Genomic DNA, 13,396 nt, shown 5'->3' on the forward strand with positions numbered 1-13,396 from the left:
GAAATCAAAGCAGATAATAGCTATATAAAGATGATGGTGTTAGGAGCACCCCTCAATGCGGTGACAAGATTATCACAGATGACCACAATTGGAAGTTACTATTCTTTCTTTTAGAATTAGCCATTCTCATGTTCTTGGAGTCAACTGCTAGGGATTTTGAAGAAGCTGTCTCTTGCCTCAAATCCCCACCGGGGTGTGTGTGTGTTTGACTTTTCCAACTCCAAAACATTTTACAATACACCAGCAGGGCATACTACAGCAGAGAACATTGACGGTTTTCCAAATTAAAAAAAAAAAGTGTCGTCAGGGCTGACTCCGGGGTGTAAAGTGATGTAAAGTGAACAAGAAAAAAATATAATACACTGTTCAGTTGAACCTTAAATTACACTTGGCTTTGACCCAGTGACAAGGGTTATGGCAACATTTATCTAAGTATGTGTGTGTGTTATATACTGTGTATTGTGGCAAATGTAGTAGTAGTAGTAGTAGAAGTGAATTGTAAATGATTCTTGCTGAAGTGCATAATTTATCATTGAGCAGAGGACTGGGATGGAATAGTTTTTATTTACCTAATATTTTAATTTTTTTCACATTCAACTTTTTCTACTGTCAATCTGTGATTTTTACAGTGTGCATTTTAAATGTGTGCTCTGTTTTGAATAAATGTGTCTATCTTAATAACTCTTATCAGTCATCAGAATATGTAGAGTACTGGGGAGAGATATGGTGTAAATGACAGAATTTAAATTAAGCTCCAATATATAGCGGTTCTTCATAATGGCAGCATGCCCACCTCTCCTGAGGAGGTTTAAAGTTGAAATGCAGAATGAAATCATGTTGGCATCAAACCTAGTGCGCTAGAGAGAAGTTGAAAAATAGACTGGATCTGACCCAGTGGGTTTGCTTGTTACTGGTTGCCGAACTATGTATTTTAAATAATAAAAGAAAAAAATGGAAGAGTTGTCTAATGGATTTGTACAAATACCAGCATTTTAAACGTTAACCCATGCCTTACCAATGGGTAGGTAATTATGTGTGAAACACTTTGTCTCCGACGAAGTGGCTATTTATCCACGAAAGCTCATGCTCCAAAACGTCTGTTAGTCTATAAGGTGCCACAGGACTCTTTGCTGCTTTTACAGATCCAGACTAACACGGCTACTCCTCTGATACTTGACACTTTGTCTCCATTCACAAATGGAAAACATTGCAAAATTGCATTTATAAAGCAGTAGAGCTGATTGTGCCAGCAAAGCAATTATTAGTTTCTCTAGCAGTAGATTTTTTTAAAGGATTTTAGGAGATCAAGATGAGAGAAAAGGCATCTCGACTGGTGACTCCCAGATTTTGAACACATACTAAGTCAGAAGTCACACCAATTTAAACTTTTATACCCACTTATCAACATATAGTTTACAACCAGTTTCCTTGCACACAATTTCAAAATGTCGCTCAGGGTTGCTCTCATAATTTGTAGCAACTCCAAGGAGTGTTTAAAAACCAGATGGCAATTTTGAATTGAATGGAGAGCCTATGGAGGAGTTAGAGTATGAATTGCAGTATTTCTGATGTGAGAGAAGACAGACCTCAGATGGAGGCAGAAGAGTCAGGACTTGTAGAGGCATCAATGTGGAAATTGTATTCATTGAGGTGAGAGAAGAAAAGGGTTGGGTGAAAATTTCATCAGTGTGGAGTAGTGGCAGCAGAATACCTGGATGCCTGACAGAGGTATGGATATAAACGATGGGAGGAAAAGGGAGAGTTCTTAAGCCAGGCCTGTGCCAGAGTTAGTCAGTGGAGAAAAATGGCAGCCACATCTCTAGGTTAATATACGCCCAAAGCTGGATGACTGCCAAATTTGTTTTATTACCAATACCTCTCTAGTAATAGGCAAAAATCAAAAGTTTCCTTTCAGAGAGGCATCCAGATACTTATCCAAGATTCAGAACTACAAATCGCCAGAGAGTTTAAATCCATAAGAACAGGTAGATTTGTAATGTGGCAAGAATAGCTCATCTTGTAGTATTTGGTAGTTTAGCTGAAGCAAAAGGTTTGGAAACACCTAGCTTTCTTGGAACAAAAGTGGTTCACATCTCGGCAGGCTCTTCACCTTTGAGGTACATAAATGGGGTTCTGTGCAGCTGTGTGTGAATATTGCACAAAAAGTTCTCTATACTATATATATAACAAAGATCCTGATATATTTTATAATAGTAGGGTTTGTTTTGGTGTTATGGGCCAAACATTTCCTTTCCTCCTTCTGACTCTTCTGTAATTTACCATAACTTTTTTGTTGCTTCCCTCCACCCCAGAAATGACTGCATTTGACAGCTATCCATGTACTTTGGGAAGCACCTTGGGAGCCTTTGAAATGAAAGGAGTTATATAAATGTAAGATAAATAACAGGAGGATATTCCTCATTCTGGTCCCGGCTGAAATCAGGAAGTGTAGAGGGGAAAAAAATGAACGACCAGTGCTGCAATCCCCTGAAATCTAATAATCTATGCTCTCAAGAGATAGTCACTGTGATTTCATTGCAACTAATAGCATGAGTAAGGATTGCTCAGATTAATATGGGTTTGCACTATGTGTTTAAGCTTTTGGCATTATTTCTGCTTAGTTTTATTTAACCCAACTGGTTTTCCCTTTATTTCATATATGTATTTGCAATAAAAGAATGAAATAGAAAATGTTTTTAATCTTCAATATCATTACCACCCACCTTCAGTGCAAATGTATTAACTCTTTACTATGCCTGTAGCTCATATTATAGTCACAATAATAAGCATCCAGATGCTAGATTGTTGCTTGTATTTGTAACCGATATATTATATAGCAGATGTTCATCTTTCTTACAGAAAAAATTCTTAACTACTGGAACTTGACAGACCGCAGTGTTTCCATTGAGTTACAAACACCACCTAAATCAGCAAATTACCTCCTTACTCAAAACGACATGTATCTAATTTTATTTGGTGATACCAGATCAGTTTACCCCACAGCATTAACCGTCTGGCAGACAGATACTATGTTACTATTCAAACATGCTGTAATCCAGCCTAGTTTCTGACATATTTAAAACCTATTAATTGTTAATGTTGCACCTTCTTGAATTCTAATCATGACCAGACTGCATTCAGTTCTTCTTTGGGAAAGTTCAACAACTACTCCCTTGGGAATCTTGAGCTGTAGCTTCTGGAGGCTGGGTGCTCTGTATTGTTCATGAGAGTTTGTCCTTGTGCTGCTGTATCTGTTCGAATTTGAGACGTTATGCATAGTCTTTGTTGTAGTTTCTAAACTGCTAATTGTCTAATATTAATGCTGTGGATTATTATCTGGAGTACATAGGAGAATCGCTGCTGGTTTTACTTCTTTAGTAGTTCTGCAGATAAGTGTTTTCTTCGCTGTTCCTTTTTACTGATCTCAGACACCTCAGATGGGTTGAGGTACTTTTCATCACTAAACTATTCTGTTCTAGATTAGCAAGCCTAGCTGTTTAATTGAAAAAACAAAACATATGTTGTGCTAAAATACTACTGCATTAGGTACAAACATTTAAATGTCGGTTACATCCCAACAAATTTGGTACAGGAGCAAATTCTAAATATGATCTCATGTATGTTTCTGCTAGATTAATATTATACAATGAATGATCACAAAGTTTGCAAGCAGAAGTTCTGTAACCTGTACTTTAGATCAGCATTCTGCTACACTGTGCTTATTTTGTAGAGTGATACAATAAGGGGTAGAGTTCAGAAATAGAAATTGTTTTACTAATTTTTATTTAATTTGCTTAATGTATTTAATTTTACTTAATTTCTAGCTTTGGAGTTATTCTTAAGCATTGTCACTGTATTCTGGAAACACTAGGAGGTTATTCCATTCTAATCATTTTGATACAGTCCCACATGACATTGTCATAACCAAACTAGGGAAATGTTGCCTATATGAAATTTCTTAAGATGGGTATGCAACTAGTTGAAAGAACATACTCAGAGTAGCTAGCAATTGTTTGCTGTCAAACTGGGAAGGGCATATCAAGTGGGGTCTCCAGGGGTCAGTCCAGAGTCTACCACCATTCAAGGGCAGGATAAGCATTTTGGAGGACAGGATTAGAATTAAAAATGATCTTGACTAATTACAGAATTGGTTTGAAATCAACAACATGGAGTTCAATAAAGAAGCACTACACTGAGTAAGGAAAAAATCAGATGCACGTATACAAAATGGGTATTAAATGGCTAGGCAAGCAGAAAAGAGTCTAGGGGCTATAGTAGATCATAAATTGGATATGACCAAACAATGTGATGCAGTTGTAAAAGGCCAATATTCTGGGGTGTAACTGAAGTGTTTTATGTAAGATATAGGAGGTAATTGTCCCACTCGGCATGGTGAGGCCTCAGCTGAAGTATTGTGTCCAGTCTGGATGCCACGTTTTAGGAATAAATTGGAGGGTCCAGAGGAGAGCAACAAAAATAAGTTTCAGAAAACCTGACCTATGAGGATATGTTGAAAAAATCTGGGCATGTTTAGTCTTGAGAAAAGAAGACTGAGGGGAGAGGGACTTGATAAATCTTCAAATATGTTAAGGGCTATTAGAGAGAGGAAATGGTAAGCAAAAAGTAATAGGCTTAATCTGTAGCAAGGTAGATTTAGGTTAGATATTATGAAAAACCTCCTGTCAGGATAACTTAAGTACTGGAACAATTTACCAAGAGGTGGTGGAATCTCTGACGGTTTTTAAGAACAGGTTAGACAAATACCTGCCAGAGATGATCTAGGTTAGCTTGGTCCTGCCAAGTGCAGGGAGCTGTACTAAATGATGTCTCACAGTCCCCTCCAGCCCTGTGTTTCAATGATGTTTTATTCAGGCTTTATCATTTATTATTTTTCTTATTGCTCTTCTCTGACAGTGTTGTAGTACCAGTTTATAACAAAGTAATCCGCTGTAGTTGAGCTGCATTTGTTTTTTAATTTTTGTTTTTCATGACTCTTAAGGCAGTGAAATACAGTATTTACTATCAAAAGCAGGTAAACATTACATCACAGTTCCAAAAAGGATAAATGCTAGCTATGAACTTTAGAAAACCCTCTTTTTTTGGATTGGAGGTAATGGGGACATCATCTCACTATAGTCCAAAAAGTTGTTAATCTGTTAAATGTTAGTAATAGAAAACCTCCTAGCTATGTTACAAAAGATATTTCTTGAATGTATGTATGTGTGCACATGTACGTATGTGTTTGTATTAAGAAAATCCTCACTAATGCAGTTTTCTTTCTCCAGAAGCATCAAAAATATTTTAAGGGGGACAACTAGAATATTTAGCCATCAGCTTCAGAAAATCTGGAAGTAGTTAATTCACTGCAAAAACCTGATCTAAAGAATAAGTAACTTCAACTTTCTTTCTCCATCTCTTTATCAACTTAAGTTTAGTGTCAAATGCAAGCTTTGCATCATCCTAGTCATATGACTCTTTTATATATTATTATAGCAAGAAAATCACTGCTGAGACTGAAAAATAATCCGCAAGAAAAATATAATCTTTTAGCAAAAATCAAACTACTCCCTCCTGTGATGGGAAATTACTCCTCAGGGAATTCTGCACCAAAAATTAAAAATTCTGCTTACAATATTTTAAAATTCTGCAGATTTTATTTAACTGCATAATCACACCAGTTTCAATTATTTTGGTAATTTATTTCAAAACACTTGTCAGCAACGATGTCTGTAACAATGCAGACAACAACAAAAAAAAGATTCAGGAAATGTTTTTTGACAAATAAATTCCTTACTAGGCATATCAATACAGATCTTTGAGTAATAATTCAATACAGAAATTTTTTTCCTGCATCCCTCAGAAGTAGTTCAAAGACTTTGAGGAGTCAGGGGTAACAGAGGAGATGAGAGAGAAGGAAGTAATTGCTGGCAAAGAGCCAGGGTGTGAACTTGGAGGGATGTTGGATGTGGGTGGGAGAAATATGGAACAGGTTTTTTGGGGGCAGGGAGGGATTGTTAGGGAGTTTTCACCATGCAGACCCTGAACTTCTTTCATTCAGTCAGGCATATCTGCCCTTGTCCCCAATGTGTCTCTGCACCCCTCCATCCCACTGTGTGCTTTCACATCCATTCAGCCACCCCTCCCTTCCCCATCCCTGTGTATTCCTGCATCCCTCTCCCTCCATCCCCATGTGGTCCTGCAACCCCACTCAGACACCCTTCTCCTATGTGTGTCCCTGCACCCCCTCCCTGTCTGTCATTGTGCCCCTACTCAGCCACCCCATTCTCCATGAGTCCCTGCACCCCCAATCCCTTTCAGCCCCTACCCTAGTCTGTCCCTCCACACTTCTGAACTCCAGTTTGTGACCTGTCCATTTCCCCCCCTCCCCGCTCCATATCCTGTGCCTCTGTCCAGGGGTGGCTCTAAGTATTTTGCAGCCCCAAGCACGGCAGGCAGGCTGCCTTTGGCGGCTTGCCTGCCGGAGGTCCCCGGTCCCACGGATTCGGCGGCACGCCTGCAGGAGATCTGCCGAAGCCGCAGGACCAGCAGACCATCCACAGGCATGCCACCGAAGGCAACCTGCCTGCCTCTCTCATGGCGACCGGCAGAGTGGCCCCTGTCGCTTGCCACCCCAGGCATGCGCTTGGCGTACTGGTGCCTGGAGCCGCCCCTGTCTCTGTCCTGACCTGGCCCCACCATAGGGCGCTGTGAGGAAGGCAGCCTCTGTCTCTTCCCTATCAATAGCTGTGGCCCCTGGTGGGCAAAAAGAGTAACTGCAGCATATTTCCAGAAGAATGTATTTTCTGCAGGGAAAAAAAATTCTGTGCCACTGCACATGTGCACAGTTCATGTGATACACAGAATTCCCCCAAGAGTAGGAACCCTAAACAAAGTTAGGAAATGTAAACTTTGTTCATTGTAGACTACTATTTTTCCTCCCCATTTTTGCCAAAACTATGCTTATCTTTAAATAAATTAATCACGTATAAATACATGTAGATATAGAAGTAAAATACATTATTCTAAACTGTTTGGGGTGGGGACTACATTTTTCTTTGTATTTGTACAGTGGCTCACACAATGGGGCCTTATTTTTAACTGGTGCTTACGGCTGCTACCGTGATACAAATGTGAGATAACAATTATAATTTTTCCCCCCTCAATACCCTGAACAAATCCCTCAGAATTAGCAGAGGTACTAATAGAGCTGTCTGGAATCCTTCAGGTTTCTCAGTTGCCAATGGAGGCAAGCTTGGAGTTCTGATACTTAGGAAAGGCTTCTTCAGTTCCCAGTTCCTGAGAATTCTCTGTCAAGCTCAGAATTCAGACACTTTGTGTTTTCAGTTTGTCTCAAGCGTGTCTTATTTTCTCAGTGTCAAAGCATTTTTGCTGGTATGGTAACTGCTGCATCTTTAATTGGTGCAAAGTCCTTTTTAAACACTTCCTGGGTAGTACTCATTACTTGAATATTCTCTTGGATTGTATCACTCATCAATTCTATTTTGGAAATCCTTGAGGAATATGAGTCAATTTTTCCAGGCAAGTAAGTGTTGTAAAAGAGTCTGTAAAGAAACTCCTCTAACAAAGATGTCTCCATGAGAGATGATTTTCCTAATTTGTGTGTGTGAGGTGAGTGGGAAGCTGCTACAGGTCTGCTGCTACTTGCAGCCCCTTTGTGGGGGAGGGGGGCGGAAATCTAGATTTAAAATTGTCCCCTTCTCCCTCTAATGCCCCCAAACACCCATCTCTAGTTTTACATCCCAAAGCCAGCTTAGCTACATGTACCACATAAGATGATTCTGGAGCTTACTTGTGCCACAAAAACCAAAGACACTTATCTCCCACCTTTCCAGAGTGCTGATACTTTTCCTTGCAAAGAAAGAGACAAACAAATGTTAGTGCTTCTGGGGGAGGCAGGGTGCTTAGCGGTGTGGCTATCGAAGCAGCATATGGTGCAGGAGAGATTTATGAACTCCTTGCCTCTTGATGTGATAGTGGTGCTCTGAGTGATAAGGGAGGTGGACCATCCAGTGGTCTGTGATGGGGGTAGCTGAGGGATACAAATTCCCTATCTTGAGATAATTCTAATCATTTTTTATTATGAGGTTTGCAATACTCTTTCCTCCTGTTTTATTAACATTTTCCCCCTGCAAGTTCCATTTTTTTTATTTTGAGCCTTTTCTGCATTGTTTGTTGGCCTGTGAAGTTTGTTAATTGAGTATTTTATTGTTTGCTCTCCAGATGGATCCTGTGCAAAAAGCAGTCATAAACCACACATTTGGAGTATCCATTGCCCCAAAGAAGAAACAAGTTATTTCCTGTAATGTCTGTCAGCTTCGCTTTAACTCTGATGTGAGTATCATTATATTTTTTCTAGCAGTGCGTCTAATTAATCCAAACATCTTTTTCTCAATTAAATCCTCTACAGTTCTGCCCACGCTTATGCCAGCCATTTGGGATGACATTTTGCCCACTCACAAGTGAGCTTGTAATGGCATCCCACACTGTGATTTTTAACTTTTTTTTGGTACTTGGCTTAGACTTAGTTGCTTAGACTTAGTTGCCTGACCATGACTGCCACTACCAGGGGAAATCTACCAAAAGAGCTGAAAGACCTGACTAGTAACTTGCTCCTTCTTTCTGTAGTTTGAGGCTAGATAGTGTTGTTTTTCTAAAGTCCCAGTTTTGGAAAGCATCCCTCTTCAGTACAACACTTAAGCACATGTGTAAGTGCTTTTCCTGAATCAGGACCTAAGTACTTTGGGTTCAGGTACACTGGTGAACTACAGAAAAGACAAGATCACAATCCAGTGTCCTACAGGTTAATGATACTTTATTTGCCAACCAACTAATATCTAAGATTTCCAGAAAGCCTTTAACAAGGTCCCTCACCAAAGGCTCTTACGTAAATAAAGTTGTCATGGGATAAGAGGGAAGATCCTCTCATAGATTGAGAACTAGTTAAAAGACAGGGAACAAAGGGTAGGAATAAATGGTAAATTTTCAGAATGGAGAGGGGTAACTAGTGGTATTCCCCAAGGATCAGTCCTAGGACCAATCCTATTCAACTTATTCATAAATGATCTGGAGAAAGGGGTAAAAAGTGAGGTGGCAAAGTTTGCAGATGATACTAAATTGCTCAGGATACTTAAGACCAAAGCAGACTGTGAAGAACTTCAAAAAGATTTCACAAAACTAAGTGACTGGGCAACAAAATGGCAAATGAAATTTAATATGGATAAATGTAAAGTATTGCACATTGGGAAAAATAACCCCAACTATACATACAATACGATGGGGGCTAATTTAGCTACAACAAATCAGGAAAAAGATCTTGGAGTCATTGTTGATAGTTCTCTGCAGACGTTCACGCAGTGTGCAGAGGCGGTCAAAAAATCAAACAGGATATTAGGAATAATTAAAAAGGGGATAGAGAATAAGACAGAAAATATCTTAATGCCCTTATATAAATCCATAGTATGCCCACATCTTGAATACTGCATAGAGATGTGGTCGTCTCATCTCAAAAAGGATATACTGGCATTAGAAAAGGTTCAGAGAAGGCACCTAAAATGCTTAGGGGTTTGGAATGGGTCCCATTGAGGAGAGATTAGAGGCTAGGACTTTTCAGCTTGGAAAAGAGGAGACTAAGGGAGATTTGATAGAGGTATATAAAATCATGGGTGATGTGGAGAAAGTGAATAAGGAAAAGTTATTAACTTGTTCCCACAATATAAGAACTGGGGGCCACCAAATGAAATTAATGGGCAACAGGTTTAAAACAAATAAAAGGAAGCTCTTCTTCACACAGCGTGCAGTCAACTTGTGGAACTCCTTGCCTGAGGAGGTTGTGAAGGCTAGGACTATAACAGCGTTTAAAAGAGAACTGGATAAATTTGTGGAGGTTAAGTCCATTAATGGCTATTAGCCAGGATGGGTAAGGAATGGTGTCCCTAGCCTCTGTCTTTCAGTGGGTGGTGATGGACGACAGGAGAGAGATCACTTGATCATCACCTGTTAGGTTCACTCCCTCTGGGCACCTGGCATTAGCTACTGACAGTAGACAGGATACTGGGCTGGATGGACCTTTGGTCTGACCCAGTACAGCCATTCTTGTATTCTAAGTGAACAGTACAAAGAATTCAAGAGAAATGGAGGCAGACAGACTTCCTCCAAGTGTATGTGTCCTTTTATATTTTATATCTGTTTCCTTTTTAGAAGAAATCTCTTCTTCCTCCTGTGTTCCTGCATGCTTTACTGATAACCTCGCTTCAGATCCCTCCAATTATACCCTTCCCTATATATACCCTAGTAAATATTTTCAGTTCAGATAAGTGGGAATTTTGACTTCCTGTTGTCCCTTTAGTCTGGTCAAGTTCTGTGAAGCTCTGTCTACTGCAATGCAATTCAGGTCAAAATGTGCTCTAAAAGAGCTCACTGAATGAATGCATATGAGCAGATTAAGATTTTTTCCTGACTAGTTAACGTCAAGAGAACTAATTTCCATGTGCAAGACTCTTAAGACATGCCATACCCAATCATGAAGAATGGCTTTTAATGCTATTAAGCAATCATTAACACAAATGAAAACATCTCCGAGCAAACATAACGTTTATAAGAAGCAAGTGTATGCTGTCGCTAAATGATACTGAAGTATTAAAATATTTGCTATTTTTATCTCCTTCTTATAAGAAATACTTTTTAAAAGTTTTTGAAAGCTGCTCCCTAGAGCCCTAGGTTTTTTCCATTCTACCCTTTTCTGCTACTGCTTTGACCATGCTCTTCGCTGATTTACTGCTTTTCAGCTTTCTTACGGAGGCCACAAGACTGCCCCCACAATTACATCTAGGAAAGTCTCCTGAGATGGAGTCTGTTCCATTTGGCCTTCTTTTCTTTGCTGGCAGAGGTTTGTAGCGCTGCCATCCCGTGTCCATAGCTGGCGTCAGACTGGATTCATCAGATTATACTCTCCTCCCTTTTAAATGTAGTTCCCTTATTTTCCCCTCTGAAAGAGAACAGTTCTTCCATTACAGATCAATAGATTTTCCTTTATTACCTTACAAATGAAACATACATTTCTCATACATGGCTATTTCCTGGACTGGATGTCACTCCTAGGTTAGACCTACTCCTGCCGCCTCAGCGGAGGCACCACAGCCTTTTTTTCTTCCTTTCACCTTTTGAACTCAGGCTCCCTCTGGTGGGCTGCTGTATCACTGCACTTTGAACAGTTTATTCAGACTCTGAGAGAGCAGTTTTGTTCTCCACAGCGCATAGCAGTACAGTAGTAGCAACGTTTTCCTTTAATCAGTCTGCGAGAACCTTCTTATTTATGGGTTTGTCAGTCATCAGAACCACACTTTTCACTGTTTTCCCTCAGCAGTGGACCAGAGTGGTCTATTCCATATCGCCAGTCTGCCTGTACCAGCAGACCATTCCAAGAGTTGGAATCTGCAGGATAACAGCCTGCTTTTTTTTCTCCTCTTAGATTCATCGGTATGCATGCCAGAGCAGCCTGCTCTAAGCTGCCACTTTACAGGGCCTGCCATTCATTCTGTACACAGCAATATAGCAGAAGCTAGCAGCAGAGAGTCTAGTAGGATTGGACCTAGTGCAATGCACAATCCATGTGCCTGTAATCTGGCAGTAAGAGAAAGTGCTCATATGTGACAAAGCTACTGCAGCTGGGTCTATCTCTACACCATTTTAGAGAGAGGGAAGGTTCTCAAACATAGGCAAACCTGTCAGCTCTTTACTCCCCCAGTTTCAATCTCCACTTTGTCAGAAGACTTTCTGCTGTCACTTCAAGGCAATCACAGAAGGGGTCAAAAGTGAATAGTTGTAAAAATGGCAGTTTTGCAACCTCTCTAAAGCATTATGAGTCCTGATGTATAGAATACCCATGAATATTAGAGTCAAATGGGGACCTGGAGTATTACCACCACCTTCATTCCCTTGCAGTCTCTCTCATTTTGGGGAGAGGACAAATAAGGAGTTTCAGTAGTGTTGACTAAGGTGAGATTCCCTAAAGCATTTACCCCTACGTTAGCTGAATGACTTAGTGCTAAAAATGTTTATAAAAGGAAAACTCTTTCCACATAGCCCAGTGCACCAGCCGCAATTCCTAATTAACAAAACCCACTAAAAAGTAAACCTTCCTTGCTATTATGTCAGGGTCTTGTTTTTCTTGAAGCTCAAATGGTAATTATCCCAGTTTTCAAGTTTTAATTCTTCTCTTTACTGTTCTCAAGTAGTTTGCCGCCAAGTGTTTGTGGTTCGTGCTCATGTTGCTGTTCTGCACATACAAGCCACGATCCCCAATCCCTCCAGTTCTTCGGCCTGCACCATTAGCTCTACTGTTGGACACTCATAGTACCTCCAAGGCAGCTGACAATGATTAGAAGCCCCGCTTCACAAAATTCTCAAAGAATACCTTCACATTCCACATCAAGAGGGACAATTAGACCATGGTGGCATATGTGAATGGCCGAGGAGGAACAGAATACAAATCTGGACCACAGATCACCAAACTCCTTTCATTCCATGAGAAGCACACCTGTCTGTCACTGTGGCATTCCGCAGAACAAGACAAAACTTCAAAGCTAACATGCTCAATTGTCATTTGTTAGTAGAAAACAAGCAGAAGCTGAACAAGGACATCCTTGGCTCTGTGAAACAAGTGATTCCCCCCACTCCTTCCCATATCTAGACTTACCCACAATTTTTAGAACAACTGGAGAAGTATGAGTATTTTGGTCTCATCGATGGCATCTCTTGGCATGGAAGAGGGACACCTTTTCCTTCGAGTGGGCAGATGTATTCATGTGTGCCCTTCCAATTTCCTGCTAATCACCAAATTTATTTGGAAAAAATAAGACTAGGTAAAGCATCAGTGACCCTGACTGTATTGGCCTCAGTCTAATCTTTGCAGATTTGATTTTACAGCACAGAACCTGAGTCTGAGCTTTCAACAACATGGCTACTCCTGGGAACTGGCTAACTTAAATAGAAAGTCTCTGAAACATTCCATAATCACAGCATACGAGACTATTTGGAAGATTTGTTCACCAGGTATAGAGGTTTCAGCTTAAATCCACTCCAAACATATGGCATTGGGTCCTTCATAAGAGATTCCCAGTTACCTACAGATTCAATCTTCTGCCCATGGATTTCTGGTGTCAGCCTTCTCTTGACAGCTCCTATGTCTTCATAAATTGCATTGGCATAAGAATGCTCCTTATCAATCCTCTAGTGGAGACCTCCCAGTATGTTTTTTTTCCTTATAGCAATTATGGAAAATGGAAGAATAAGTGAAATATGTCAATTAAAGAACCCTGTCTTCAATTCTTCCATGAAAAGATGGCGCTTAATCCTCATCTGGACATTGTTCAAAGTG

At 40.1% G+C, this 13,396-nt stretch overlaps 1 protein-coding gene across 4 annotated transcripts in view; it reads left to right on the forward strand.

The window, feature by feature from the left end:
• The window catches only part of ZNF385B (zinc finger protein 385B), a 242,035-nt gene that overhangs the window by 171,690 nt on the left and 56,949 nt on the right, over nucleotides 1–13,396 (forward strand). For all 4 annotated transcript variants that reach the window (XM_050916808.1, XM_050916810.1, XM_050916811.1 and 1 more), the window contains one exon: nucleotides 8,242–8,352. In XM_050916808.1, coding sequence (XP_050772765.1) covers nucleotides 8,242–8,352 — 111 coding nt within the window. The remainder of the gene's footprint in view (nucleotides 1–8,241; nucleotides 8,353–13,396) is intronic.

This window comes from Gopherus flavomarginatus, chromosome 10 (genome assembly GCF_025201925.1).
Source record: "Gopherus flavomarginatus isolate rGopFla2 chromosome 10, rGopFla2.mat.asm, whole genome shotgun sequence".
Lineage (NCBI taxonomy): Eukaryota > Metazoa > Chordata > Testudines > Testudinidae > Gopherus > Gopherus flavomarginatus.